At 41.4% G+C, this 14,860-nt stretch overlaps 1 protein-coding gene across 1 annotated transcript; it reads right to left on the bottom strand.

The window, feature by feature from the left end:
- Positions 1-528: 528 nt before the first annotated feature.
- Positions 529-14,170, bottom strand: mcm9 (minichromosome maintenance 9 homologous recombination repair factor; the record flags this gene model as incomplete). The annotated part of the gene is made up of 15 exons (XM_079215188.1): positions 529-536; positions 2,219-2,391; positions 3,164-3,309; positions 4,165-4,247; positions 7,046-7,249; positions 9,260-9,462; positions 9,721-9,895; positions 10,068-10,187; positions 10,741-10,862; positions 10,954-11,158; positions 11,698-11,779; positions 11,979-12,185; positions 12,742-12,848; positions 13,075-13,219; positions 14,006-14,170. The coding sequence occupies 15 exons, from the start codon at positions 14,168-14,170 to the stop codon at positions 529-531; spliced, it is 2,145 nt and encodes a 714-aa protein (XP_079071314.1).
- Positions 14,171-14,860: the final 690 nt, after the last annotated feature.

Below are 14,860 nucleotides of genomic sequence, written 5' to 3'. Positions count from 1 at the left end.
TTTGCTGCCTGATGCATACGGTCTTATGAATACCATTAGCCATCTGCAGGACACAACACTCTACGTTTGAAATAATAACTGTAATGTAAAATTAGAACGTTACTTACCACAAGGCTAACAAGCTAATAATCTGTTAAGTATTGAGCTTATACCATTTTTTGTTTCATGCAATTAAAACATCCCAAACCTCGCAACCAATACATTATGTATATCTTAATAGAAGTAGTACTGACCAATTATACATTCTAATTTTCGAACAACATTTTCGAAAAATAAGAAACACGCTCATGAATTCAACAAATTGTGTTTTCATTGAAGTAAAGATGATGTTGGTATGTACAAAAGTTTTCCAGATACAATGTACACAATTAAGTAATGTATGGACTTTGTAGGCTAAAGAAGGTATAGACCCAGAAAGTTTCTCTTTATGACAAACCATTGATACGCTTTTGGCTCAAGTATAAAGCCAAGCGTCATGCAGCTTATTAACTTCCCTGAGATTCATTCTGCTGTAGCTCAGCCCTCCAGCTATTCAGCTACAAGAGGACGAACAAGAAAACACAATTCTAGCTGAACTTCTCAAATGATTGAACAGGTTTACTTTCAGACTACAGAAGCTAACTCAATAATACATCAGGCAAATAATTCAATTGATTTTCCACACAGCAACACCTGATTGCATTGTTGTCCACATACACATTGTTTCACAGTTTGGCTTTCTTGGAAACTGCTTGGTTCCAGTCAGTGTCAAGAACAGCATGACTCAACTCAGCAGAGTCAAACAGAGACAGTCCTGAAAATGGCCCCTTGGCAGCACCACCTCTACTTGGAGGGCCCAGCTCAAAACACGCTCTCTTCTTCAGATTGCCACTACTTTGATGGGCAGCAGGACCCCCACCCGCCATGTCTGCACTGTTACTTTGGCTTGAAGCACGAGAAGGCTGTGCTTTGCATTTTGACATGGTTTTAGTTGGTGACTCTGTACGTCGTTCATGTACCTGTCCGGGTGTGAGCTCTGTATCCTTTACTTGGCTCCTTAACATTAGCTCTCGAGTGTCTTTAGAATTAGCTCTCGAGTGTTCAGCACCAAGACTTTGAAGTAGCCTTTTTTCCACTTCAGTACCAGGATTTGTTTCTACTTTGGTTTCCGCTGTGCAGGTAAATGAAAATCTTGAGAGTTTAGCCAGGGCAGAGGAGGCCACAGTGGACTTAGTGTGTTCGAAAGGTGCTGGATCATTGATGAAAGGATTTGGTTTTACTTTGGCCTCATCACTGGTGTCGACTCTGGGTCTTTGGTCTTGACACACAGTTTTTCCTTCAGATCTTCTCTCTCCCACCTCACTGACACAGCTCACTTGCTTTCTCCTGCTTCCGCCTTTGGAAAGATTCAGATACGGGTTCTGTCTTTTATTCTTCTCTATGTCTGTAAGTGGATTGGCTGAGTCATCAAGACTAACTGGCTCTGGATCACTCATTCTTCTTTCTGTGTAGGTGTGAGGATCTCTACTGCCTGGGTTACAATGAGTTTGGAACTCTGCGCTGACGGCTGAGCTGGCATTAAGGCTGTGGCTTGAAGGCCTCATCTTCCTTGGTTTGAATATAAAGCTTGACAACTTTGCATGCAGCTCTTTACCAGTTTCAGCTTCAGCTGCCATCTTTTCCTTTAGTACAGTACTGATGTTATTAGCTCCAGTCTGGTCCCGCTTGTCTTCCTTCTCAAATCTTCTTCTTTTGCCAGGGGGCTGGTTATCCTGAATTTGGATATTTGAGGGGCTCTTCTCAGCTGAAGACAGTAAGCAGCTACTTACTGATGGTTTGTGGGAAACCAAACCATCAGTCGCATCTTTACTTTCATCTCCAGACACCACCCTCTCTCCATGCTGATGATCTAGCTCCAGCTCTCTTCTTCTCTCTCTCAGATTCTTTGAGACTTTCTGAAACACACACTCCAAGAACTCTGGATGTTTTTTATCGTTTTGTCCCTCAGGCTGCTTCATCTGCTTTTGGATTATAGAGCGTCTTTCTTTAATGTTTTCTTCTTGTGAAGCAGAGGGATTTGAAACAACAATATGGTTTAATGATGGGCTAGGGTTACTTAGAACATCCTTCTCAGTTGGAGGGCATGGCAGTTTGGTTGCTGTAGACACGTCCGAGCAACTGAAGTTTGGTTTTCTATTGCGGTTTTCTGGAGCTGATGCCACTTTGGATGAGGCCATACCATCTGTCGACAGTGATGAAGTGATGGAGTGGAACCAGTCCAAGCTACTGTCCAGTGTGACATCACTCTTGTTACTGGTGGTGTCATGGCAGTGTGTTTTGTTGATGGAGTTTGTGTCTCCGGGTTGATGTTGGTATTGATCAGTTGGCGCCTCTGAGGTGTTGCTCTTCAGCCTATTGAACAAAGAAAATGCAGATGAACTCCTTTGCCATGAGGAAACCCTGATGTTCAATTATGTCATCCGAAACTTACTTAAAAAACTTTGAAGGTAATGATGCACTGTGTACAAAAGTATTAAGAGAAAATACAACCACAACCTCAATGTACATCCCAGTATTGATGGTTTTAAAAACAGTAGTTTGGTGGCATAGATCTGGTTACATGAACAACATGTAGTAGCATGAGGAGGTTCATTGCTATTAAATAACATGAGCCACATCTTAGGCCACATCCACACTGAGACGTTTTGCTATTAAAACAAGATCTTTTGATCTTCACAGAATCCACACCGCTCCGCATTTAAAGCCCCGGAAACGGAGACTTATGAAAACGTTTTATTTTGAAAACTACGGGATTACATAGTTTGTACTCACTTCTGATTAGTTGTCGAATGGAACATTCCGTACCAAACAAAAAAACTAATCCTGGTGTCCTTCCCTGATTCTTCACGACCCCATCTCGTGACCGGTTGGCTTGAACGCCTTGTACTCATGCGTTACTACCAGTAACATCGTCGATCCAAGCAAAGACATCTCTGGGCTTACTTTACGCCATTGCCGTTGTTCCTCCTTTCTATTTTCTGCAACTAACCATCTGCAGAGTAAACACCAGCATGCTCATGCCTAGTGTACGCGATTATGTGATATGCGTTTTCATAAAAACGCCGATGTGGATGATGTGTGGCTGTCGCGGAAATGTGGGAGACAAAAGCCATCCGTTACTCACCTGGTCTGTCTGTCCGTCTCTTTCTGAAGGAGCAGTGGCAGGTTCAGCCCTTCCAGCAATATCTGACACTGAATCTGATACTGCTGACCGGGGTCGTCGGGGAAAGAGGTAAGTAATGCATTCACATTCCCCAGCAGAGCACCGCCCTGAAAGGAAAGCCGTATAGTTACAGACTGCCGCAAGATCGCAGGCTGCAGCATTATGGTAGAAAATGGGCCAAATGGTTAATAGTCACAAGTGTCAATGTTAAAATAAATCACAATAATTCGTTGAATATTAATCAATTAAATATTTCTGCTGAAGTAAGGTGTCACTCTGTGTGGCATCTACAGGTTGAACCTCTGACCACAGCAGGACAGTTTGGATCAGTAGTACATGTGAGCACACCCAGCTGGGATGCATCCTGTACATTACAGTGACCTTGGACCAGGCCTCCAAAGCAGGAGGATTTGACCTTGCTGCTTGGATTTGAGGGCTGGTTAGACACTGTACTGTTTGCTGATGCTTCAGGATAGAATACGCTGTGCTGTCTCCAGTCTTTGCTGGCACACATTTCAGCACAGTTAACAATACACATCACCAATCTGCTTCCTGTTAAAGTAGTAGCCAGTTTTTGTTAATATAATAAATTTAAACTCTTCTAGTTTTGACTTTATTATGATGTGTTATTAAGTGTAGGATGGGCGAAAACAGCATATTTTTTTAATCAAGAATATTTTTTTAAATGACATCTACAGCACAGGAAAGAGAGAACAAAGGGAAGGGGCCTGGTAAACACCAGTATATCCAAGTTTAATGTCATACCATTTAAAAATGTGGACAAGTATACAGTATATGTATTGTACTATTGTCCATCTGTGTCTTTGTCAAATGAAAATGAACATTGTTACATAATGGACAACATACATCACTGGCATTGTAAGTCACAACACTAATATTAAGAAACTTATTTTTGTGATCAATATTCTTGTAGCAAAGTAGTCATTTAGTTTTCTTCTTACCTGCATGGAACACTCCATGACAGAGACAGCCATGACGGCATCCTCTACGGTCACCGTCTGTCTGTACATGAGCCTGGCGTGGGCTGCAAGGTTAAAAAAAAGGAAATCCTGTAAGTGGTAAGAAGTTCTGCTGCGGTCAGCTATTTATACAAAACTCAATATATTCACATTTTTGTTTGCCCGAAGACAATGTTGACCAAGAAAATGGATCTCATTGTTGGATTCGATTGGCTTCTGTCAGGGAGTACAGAACTCACTGTTTAACCCCACCATAGTCTTTCCACAGAACCCTTTTTTATCAGACCATTGCCTTCTAACTTTTTGAGTTTATACTACAGGAGCGTACGCCGCTAGGCAAAGGTTTCTAGACCAGATGTCTAACTGACAGTGCTATAGCTAAATTTAAAGAAGCGATTTCTTCTGTATTTGGTTCAATACCATGTCTCAATATAACAGAGGACTTCTGTGCTAACTTTAGTCCGTCATCATTATAACAGAGGACTTCTGTGCTAACTTTATTCCGTCCCAGATTGATCATCTTGTCGATGGTGCTACTGGCTCACTGAGACTCATACTGGACTCGATAGCCCCTCTAAAAAAAGAGGATCATTAAACAAAGGAGGCTCGCACCATGGTATAACCCTCAGACCTGCAAATTAAAGCAAACATCATGGAAGCTTGAAAGCATATGGTGTTCCACCAATTTAGAAGAATCTGGGTTAGTTTGGCAAGATAGTATTTGGACTGACACAATTTGTCTTATTCTCCCCTTTACACAACTTTACACAGATTTGAAATGAAGCAGCCAATATGTTGTTGCAGTGTAGACCGTCAGCTTTAATTCAATGGAAATAACAAAACTATCGCATAAACCGTTTTGAAATTACAGTCATTTTTACAGTCATCCTCATTTTCAGAGGCTCAGAAGTAATTGGACAATTGTCTTAGAACTGGTTTGATGGCCAGGTGTGGCCTGTTCCCTCGTTATTTCATGACAAATTAAGCAGATACAAAACTCTGGAGATGATTCAAAATGGTAATTTGCATTTGGTCCAGAGAACTGGTCCAGAGAACTCTCAGCATGAGGACCAAAGAGGTGTCAATGCAATTGAAGGAGGCCATTAAAAGGCTGTTAAACACACAAACCTATCGGGCAGAGAGCAGACGCATCAGGATCGACCAAATCAACAGTATGGTACAATCCTAAAAATAAGGAATGTACTGGCAAGCTCACCAACACCAAAAGGCCCCGAAGACCACGGAGGACATGTCAAGTAGATGTAGCAGAATTCTTTCTGCAGAAGAACCTTCATGAATACTGAGGTCAAGAAGAACACTTGACAACATGAATACTGAGGTCACGAAGAACCCTTCATAACATGAATACTGAGGTCAAGAATAACCTTCATAACATGAATACTGAGGTCAAAAGAACCCTTCATAACATGAATACTGAGGTCAAGAATAACCTTCATAACATGAATACTGAGGTCAAAAGAACCCTTCATAACATGAATACTGAGGTCAAAAGAACCCTTCATAACATGAATACTGAGGTCACGAAGAACCCTTCATAACATGAATACTGAGGTCAAGAATAACCTTCATAACATGAATACTGAGGTCAAAAGAACCCTTCATAACATGAATACTGAGGTCAAAAGAACCCTTCATAACATGAATACTGAGGTCACGAAGAACCCTTCATAACATGAATACTGAGGTCAAGAATAACCCTTCATAACATGAATACTGAGGTCAAGAATACTCTGGAGAAGGGAGGCGTGTCTTTGTCAAAGTCGTCAATCAAGAGAGGCCAACAATGTGCAAACCACTGAAGAACAGGAAGGCCAGATTAGACCTTGCCAGAAAACATCTGAATGAGCCTGATCAGTTTGAGATGAAGGAAAGATGAACTTGTTCCAGAATGATGGGAAGAGAAAAGTGTAGAGAAGGAAAGGAACGGCTCCTGATCTGAAGCAAACCACATCCTCTGGTGAACATGGTGGAGGCAGTGCTATGCATGGGCTGGTAAAGCTGCCAATGGAACTGGGTCACTGGTGTTCATTGATGATGTCACAGCTTGATAGAAGTAGCAGGAGGAGTTTTGAGGTGTTTAGGCCTTTACTATCTGATCAGATTCAGCCAAATGCTGCACAACTGATTGGATGGCACTTCTCAGTACAGATGGATAATGACCCAACACATACTGCGAGAATAGCCCTTCAATGGCCAAGTCAGTCACCTGATCTCAACCCAAGTAAATTAATCACATTTATGTTACATCTTTTATTATCATAATAGTAGAAAAAGGATTACTACTACTATAGTAGTAATCCTTTTTCTACTATTATTTCTGCCGTCAGGATTACTCTGACAGCAGTGGTCTTTATTAGTAGTAATACCACTAATAAAGACCACTGTTGTCCGAGTAATCCTGATTACGTCAGTTGTTCCAACTGTTAAGGTTGTTCCTCCACCGCTTATTTTGGACTTACAGTTGTGACACATTGTAAACTCATCTTCTTCACTCAAAAAATATCATATCATGGCGCGTAGATATGACCGGCAAAAGAATCATGGCTGATCAGCTGAAAAACGCCCCGTTTCCATCTGCAGCTGACCGTTTCTGGTCTACCGGTCAGCACCGTATAGTCAACATTCATACCAGAGTGCAAACTCATATCGGTGGACTTTCTATACCTTAGCTACAAAAACATTCATTCTCATTTGTTTTATTTTGAGGGTAACTTAAAATCTCATCATTGGGCAAGTATGAGAACGGCGCACAACCAATAAATCAGCTTCAAAGGCTTTGACTAAGTAAAGCTTTAAATGGATGAGATGTATTGAGATGAAGTCAAAGTTCCATCCTCCTCACCTTCAGCCAGTCTGCTGAGACTCTCCAGCATGCGGATGGTGGTGCGGGCGGGGTTACGGCCATCACTTCGTCTCTGTAGCTGGTAGTAACGTGTCAGGATGATGTTGGCCTCCTCCGACAGCTGCGGCTGCAAGCGCTTAATCAAGCTGAAGTAAGCCTTCATCTTCTCCATGGACCACACGCCGGCAGACTCAGCCGGCAGCCCTGAAAGCAAAACATTACATCATTACTGCTGTTATGCTATACAATCAAAATACATCATGCCTTAACAAAAACTATATTAATAATTAGCCTACTGTTGAATAATTTCAATAAATATATGTTCAGAAATGTTTTCTCAGTGAATGTATTTTTTAGGGCTGTACCGAATTATATTTTTTAAATTAAAAACTGCTATTGTGGCTTTCTAATGAAGCGTTGAATGATGAGTGAGAGCAGTGGAGACGGCATCCTCTGTGAATCTGTTGGCTCCGTATGCAAACTGGTGAGGGTCCAGGCTGACTGGGATGTTGCTTTTGATGCTGGAGAACCAGACCTTATGACAAGAACGATGGTGTCTTGAAGCAAGTGGGACCACTCTCCTGTGACAGTGTTATGTTGAACATTTCAGTGGACATCAGTTAGCTGGTTGGTATGTGTTCTTAGTACACAACCAGAGATGTCATCAGGTCCAGCAGCTTTACTCATATTCACTCTCATCAGGGTTTTCTTCACATCTGCTGTGGATGCTGACAGTGGCCGGTCCGCTGGAGGCGGGACAGACTTGACTATTGACTCTTTGTTGAGGTGATCATAACAAGCATACATCTGGCAACGTGGCCTATGAAATGTGACTGTTGATGTATATTTCTCCAGATTGATGCATTATTACGACATACATTTTTAAGACCTTTCTCAAGCATTTAAAAACAAAATGGTGCATGTAAGAGTGTTTTTATTAGTGAACCGTTTATGACAGCCACGTTTGAAAAGCTCTGATCGCCATAGTCACAACAAAATTCAGAGGTGCACGACCACTTCCAGAGCCTTCACCCAAAACGTGACCACAAACAATGCTGGACAGAGAGAGATTTTCAATTAAGGAAGACACAAAAATTCATGGCAACCAAAAACAAGTATATGGTCATTGCTGGACAGGTGAGACTGAGTGAGATGCACTTCCTCCTAAAATGTAGAACATTTAATGAATTAAGGAACATTTATTCTGACAATTTAAACTCTGTAAACACAGATCTCAATTTAATTTTTTAATGAGCTCTCAAAAGTAAAACTACTCCTAGGAGAAGGAGATATGTGTGCGCACGCACACACACACACACACACACACACACACACACACACACACACACACACACACACACACACACACACACAGCGTAAGAAGGGTAGATTTTGGGTGGTTGTGAGTTCCATACCACTGCTGTTACAGACCAGCAGTGCTTTACCCACACTAGTCGGGGGTATCTGTTAAACTACGCTGTATACCACGTACTTGTACATCTCTTTTCTAGTCACTTGAAATCATTCACACACACTGATGGTGGCGTCTAGCGTGCACATTCCAACATTCACACACAGCTACGGGAGACATTTGGAGTTAAGTGTCTTACCCAAGGATATTGAGGAGGATACCCTTTCTAGTCGAGCAGAGAAAATTGTAAAGAAAGAGTGCTGCCCTAACATTTTCTTGTTCGTGGTTATGTTACATATATTTTTCTTCTTGTTACTATCAATACATACATACATCATTTCCCACCCTTTTTTCTTTCTTTAGAGGGAGGGGAATTAGGGACAGGTTTTCATATAATTATGTTATTTATCTTTTTAAATATTATTATTATATGTTTTGTTGTATACCAGTTTAAAAGTTGTCTTACCTGCCTTGCTTAATAATGTCAAGAAAAATATTAGTGCATGTAGCCTAACCTGTATCTCCAACCGTGCAGACATACCAGCTTTAACCCTTTAACACTATACAGTCATGCAAAAAACACGCTGTGCAGCATTGCAATGTTAAATTAGAATTTAAATGTCAGCGTTACGAATGAAGCTTGAAGACATTGTTCACACTGCATTTACAAATATTATCGATTTGCTGAAATAGTTGTATACTAATTTACCTGGGATGGTTTTGTGGCTCATCAGGTTGTAATAAATAACACAATAACAATCATTACAATATTCATATCATTAAAATTCATACGTATCCTCTACCTCTGTCTTCCAGAATGAAGGAGGAGATGACGTTGTCCCACTCTGCGTTTCGGGTGTCCAGCAGAACGAGAACCAGGTCAAAGCGACTCAGCAGAGGGCTGGCCAGAGCCACATTCACAGACAGGGGCTCGTTGGGGTCGTACTGGCCTTTAGGGTTGGCAGCTGCCAGGATGCTGGTTCTAGTATTCAGCTTACACACCATCCTGTAGAGAGGAGACAATGTGGAGACATTCATACACTGACACAAGGTGCCACCTGCCCATCAGGACTATTTCAAATTCACACACCGTAGGCACAGCTACAGGAGCAATTTTGGGGAAAAGTGTCTAGCCCAAGGACACATCGACATGGGCTAGCGCAGCTGGGAATTGAACCGCCATTAAAACTAGATGCATGTCGGTATTTTTTTGCCTTAACTGGAATTCTAAGAGCATGTGGACATGTGTGCATGACTGGCCTACCCAGCTTTGGCCACACTAATAGACTGTTGTTCCATAGCTTCATGGATGCTGATGCGATCGTGTTCCTTGATATTGTTGAATTCATCAATGCAGCATAAACCACCATCTGACAGAACCAGAGCTCCTGCCTCCAGATGCCATTCACCTCCATCTTTCACTGCTGCTACGGTCAGTCCTTCAACAAATAACATTGTGTCAATAAATTCAGTTCATCCAGTAAAACATGAAGTGATTGGATATGTTTATATCTAAGCATATTCAATTATTTATGTGGAACATCAAGCTGTTGATGACAAATTCCTGATAAATGGCTAAACTGACATGAGAGCTGACAGAACACACTCCACCTGCACTTGTTGATCCAATTCCAGCTGTGAGTACAGAGCGGGGCATGATTTTAGCTGCATATTTTAAGAACTGAGACTTCCCTGTGCCTGGGTCGCCAACCAGCAACATATGACACTCCCCTAAAGAGGACAAAATCCAAACAGAGAAAACATTTGTCACAGTTTCCATATTGCCACGGCCACAGGTTGTCATTTGTTGGTTTGTATGGTTGTCCATCTCAATAAGGCGGGTCTCACCTAATATGAGCCTGCCAGAGGACAGATGCCAAAGAGGCCAGAGTCGATTGTTGACACAGATGATTAGCAATAACACTCATCCCTTAAAACATTTGGTTTAGTTTCTGGCTGTGTGAACTGAAACACAAGCAGAGGACTGGACTAACCACACAGCACTGCAGGGACAGACTGCAGTGAAGGGGGAAAGCTAGCTGAGCTCAAGGCCATTTCAGATAAGGCCCACCTATTTTTGTCATTGAGTGGCAGCATGGGCATATAGGTAAGGTCTGTTAGCAGCTGGTGCACAGCCTTAAATCCCCAAGAACTTAAACAAATCATTGTAGCAGTACTACCTGTGACGTGACAATGCAGTGTATGGCATAATAAATATGCAAACTCTCTGGTGATTGATATTTGTCCTTACTTTAAACACATGATAAATACAAATGAGATATACCTCTGATCTTGGTTCCAGAAGAATCTACTCTCTGCACCCCACCAGCCAACACCATGGCAACCGCAAGTTTAATCACAAACATGCCAAATACCTGTGGGCACAGGCTCAACAAGATCTGGTTTCTGCCTACAGAAAGAGGGAGGATTAAAATAATTAATACAAATTTGATGAAAAAAAGAAAAATGGATGGTTGAGTTATGAGGCAATTCCTACCCACCCGCTATGGGATCATGTTTGTAGTTATTCCAGAAGTCTTCAAACTCTTCCTGAACATCCTTCGTGAGACGAGCAGCAGCTGCATGGTGGTTGTTCACTTCTATGTTGTTAGCTTTGAGGACCAGTTCCACATCACAACGAGTGCCATCATAGAAGGGCTTCCAGCGCTGGCACAGCACCCCATAAACAGTCACATCATCTCCTAGGAGCACCCCAAAAACAGTCACATCATCTCCTAGGAGCACCCCATAAACAGTCACATCGTCTCCTAGGAGCACCCCAAAAACAGTCACATCGTCTCCTAGGAGCACCCCAAAAACAGTCACATCGTCTCCTAGGAGCACCCCAAAAACAGTCACATCGTCTCCTAGTAGTACCCCATAAACATTCACATCATCGAGCACCCCATAAACAGTTTCACCGTGGTTTCTCATTTCATTTCAACCTTCATACAGCAACAACACTTTTTCCCAACATCAGCATAGAGTACCTAGAGATATTTTGTTAGACTTGTGAACAGCTTTTACTTTAGTCATCTTACTTAACTAAACACATTGTAGTAATAGAAAAGTAGAAACTATATCTCAGAATGTTCTGTCTCTGTTCCGTTGATGATGTGACTCATCAGTGGCAGTCAATATAATGACAAAGACTTCTGTTTGCTCGGGTACTCATGTGCATACTTTAGGAGAAGCTGGTTGTATTTGTATACTGTTAAAGCTTGCTATTTACAGTTCTTACCAGATTTACAACCGTCAACAAGGTCGTCCTCCAGAACCACCAGTATAGCGCGAGGAATACTGCCCACTGACAGCCTCTGCACCTGTGTGGTGGGGGGAAAGATTTACTATAAATAAAAAAATTGTGTGTGTGTGTGTGTGTGTGTGTGTGTGTGTGTGTGTGTGTGTGTGTGTGTGTGTGTGTGTGTGTGTGTGTGTGTGTATATATATATATATATATATATATATACATATACATACACATATATATAAATAAATAAATAAATAAATAAATAATTCTACCTGCTCTTGTATCTTGATCTCCTGGAAGTCCCTGCAGGCAGCAGGCTCAGATCCTCCAGACAGACAGCTGAATTTGAAGGAATTACAGCCGTCAGGATGAGGACAGACCACCGGTGGGACAAAGACGTAGAACTGGTCAAAATCAGCCTGCACCGTGAAAACGTGACGACACTTTGTGCACATGTAATCACGCTCGTATTCCAAAACCTATGAGAGGCAGAGAAGAATTCTTAGCAGAACTCAAAACAAAAACATGAAGATATTGTGCAGAAACTGATTTAGGTTATTTCCACTCATCCTTCCTCACCTACGAATATATACGTGAGCATTACTTTTTTTTATTATAGCGCCATGCTGGCTACTACACCATCTCTCACGACTCTAGACAGAGGGGGAACTCCCACACCTGCAGCACATTAAGATCCACCAAGCAACACCCAGCTGCTATATCACTGATAAAAAAGTCAGCTGGTTCATGTATGCTGCATCTCATCAACCATTACCTAACCCTTACCACTTCCCCTTATCCATCTCTCTATCCCACTCATTGAAAAGCATCTCACATGACATGGTTACACTTTACTTTCCCTAAGGGGAAAATCATCCGACATCAAAAAGACATATTGTTTAAGCTAAAAAGGTAGAGCGGCGATTCCATCCCTGTCAACACGTGAATGTGTTTAGCTCTGATGGCACCTTGCATGGTAGTTCCTGTCATCCTTGTATGTGTGAATGGATGAACTGATTCCTGCCATAATGTTACCTTGGCAACACTGGTGCGTATGACAGTACCAGTGACAGACAGAAAGTGTCCTATATCTCTGGACCTGGGAATGGTGTCTCTGGTCAGCTCCGGACACACTGGCAGACCTGGGCACACAAGAGTCAATAAAAAAAAACAGAGAAGTGAATTGTTTCCAACAGAGGCAGCATTCATCTCACTCAGGTTTTATCACCGTGATAACTATCGGTCAACGTGTCAAAGTCAAGTCAGACTGTATTTATACGGCACAGTTGACAAAAGCCGTGAACAGGCACAACGCACAAATTAATACAAAGAAAACAACAATAAGAACAATACACATAGTGTATAGACCTGTAATGCGGGCATGAAGAGTGTGTGTCATTCTCTCTGTTGTTTTTTCTCCTCCACAACATGATAACTCCAGTGCTGTTCTGTGTAACACTTTATCAAATAGAGCCAGGACATCATGGGGATAGGCGTTGAAATAATCCCCAACCTGTGGATGTAGAGATACCATGGATTTAGCGTAAGTATATACTGTAAATGTGTTCATTCATCCATAACCACTTCTACCAAAGCCAAATTCTAGCTGCATATATATATATATATATATATATATATATATATATATATATATATATATATATATATATATATATATATATATATATATATATATGGATTATTTACTGTATTTATTACTGTTTGTTTATATTACTATGTGTCTCTTGTGTGCACTTTACCCCTCTGCTGCTGTCATGCTGCAATTTCCCCACTGCGAGACTAATAAAGGAATCTATCCATCTATCACTCACTCACTCACTCTGTGGTCTTCCGGGCCTTTTGGTGTTGGTGAGCTTGCCAGTACATTCTTTATTTTTAGGATTGTACCATACTGTGGATTCGGTCGATCCTGATGTGTCTGCTCTCTGTGTGGTTTAACAGCCTTTTAATGGCCTCCTTCACTTGCATTAACACCTCTTTGGTCCTGATACTGAGAGTTCTCTGGAACAGCTACCAAATTAAACATTTTGAATCATTTCCAGACCTTTTTATCTGCTTAAATTTGTCATGATAGATATATATATATATATATATATATATATATATATATATATATATATATATATATATATTTCTATTTACCATCATCCATCGTGTCCAGAGTCGAGTGGTTTTGAAGTCAATTAAACGGTAAAAACGGTCTGAAGGTTACTTTTCAAGAACGGACTTACTTACTGACTTACTACGTAGATTGTGTTTTGAATTGTGTTGTCATTACCTCCATATTGGCTTCAAACAAAGTCATGGCATTAACAACCACAGGCCGATGGGTCTCTTCATTAGTATCTGCAATAAGCTGGAGAATGTCCCCATGATGATGATCTGTCAGATAGGTTTCAAACACCCTTCCAATCAGGGCCTCCTGATCAGGGCTCATCAACATAGTGGAGTGATGTGATCCGAACACCTGGAAGATTAGACATTAACAAGGTCAAGGTTTCACATTTATAGAGTCTGAGTCAAAGCAGCTCATCAAGTTCACAACAGATTTATACTTGATAGAAATATGACTGTGTCAAGAATAATTATAAATAGAGATCTCTCCTTCTGCTGAACATTAGGATCGTTCGAGATGAGCCAGTCCTGCGCAGAATCGATTACAGGCGATCGCAGCACAATGCATGCCAGTTAGATTTGTGTCAGACTTGATTCAGACTTCCTCTGACGTCATGCACACGTGTGTCAAGGATAACCTCACGAACGCGATTCTGCGCAGGACTGGCTCATCTCAAACTGTCGATCTCTAGAAGAAAAAAACTCCCATGCTGAAGTTCTTTGTTGACAAGTGTCCAGTAACAACTACAGGCTGCTTCACCAGAGTAACGAGTGAAGAGCTATTCAACGTTTAGCTTTTGTTTTCACTTTCTCCGTCGACTTACCAGAAGTCACATTGTTACAGCCTACAGTTCAAATATCTAACATTGATGCAATAACGGTGCTCTCTGATCAATTGCAAATACTAATGGACATTGAATCGGCTGTCTCCAATTAGTGGAAGCACAGCCGGTGGTAGAGGACGTTACGTGTACTACGTATGGGTGTAGTTAATCGTCTTTAAGTTAGCCTTACAGAC

Source organism: Taurulus bubalis (assembly GCF_910589615.1).
Source record: "Taurulus bubalis genome assembly, chromosome: 3".
Lineage (NCBI taxonomy): Eukaryota > Metazoa > Chordata > Actinopteri > Perciformes > Cottidae > Taurulus > Taurulus bubalis.
The sequence above is the reverse complement of the archived record's forward strand: the minus strand, read 5'-3'. Positions and strand labels throughout refer to the sequence as shown.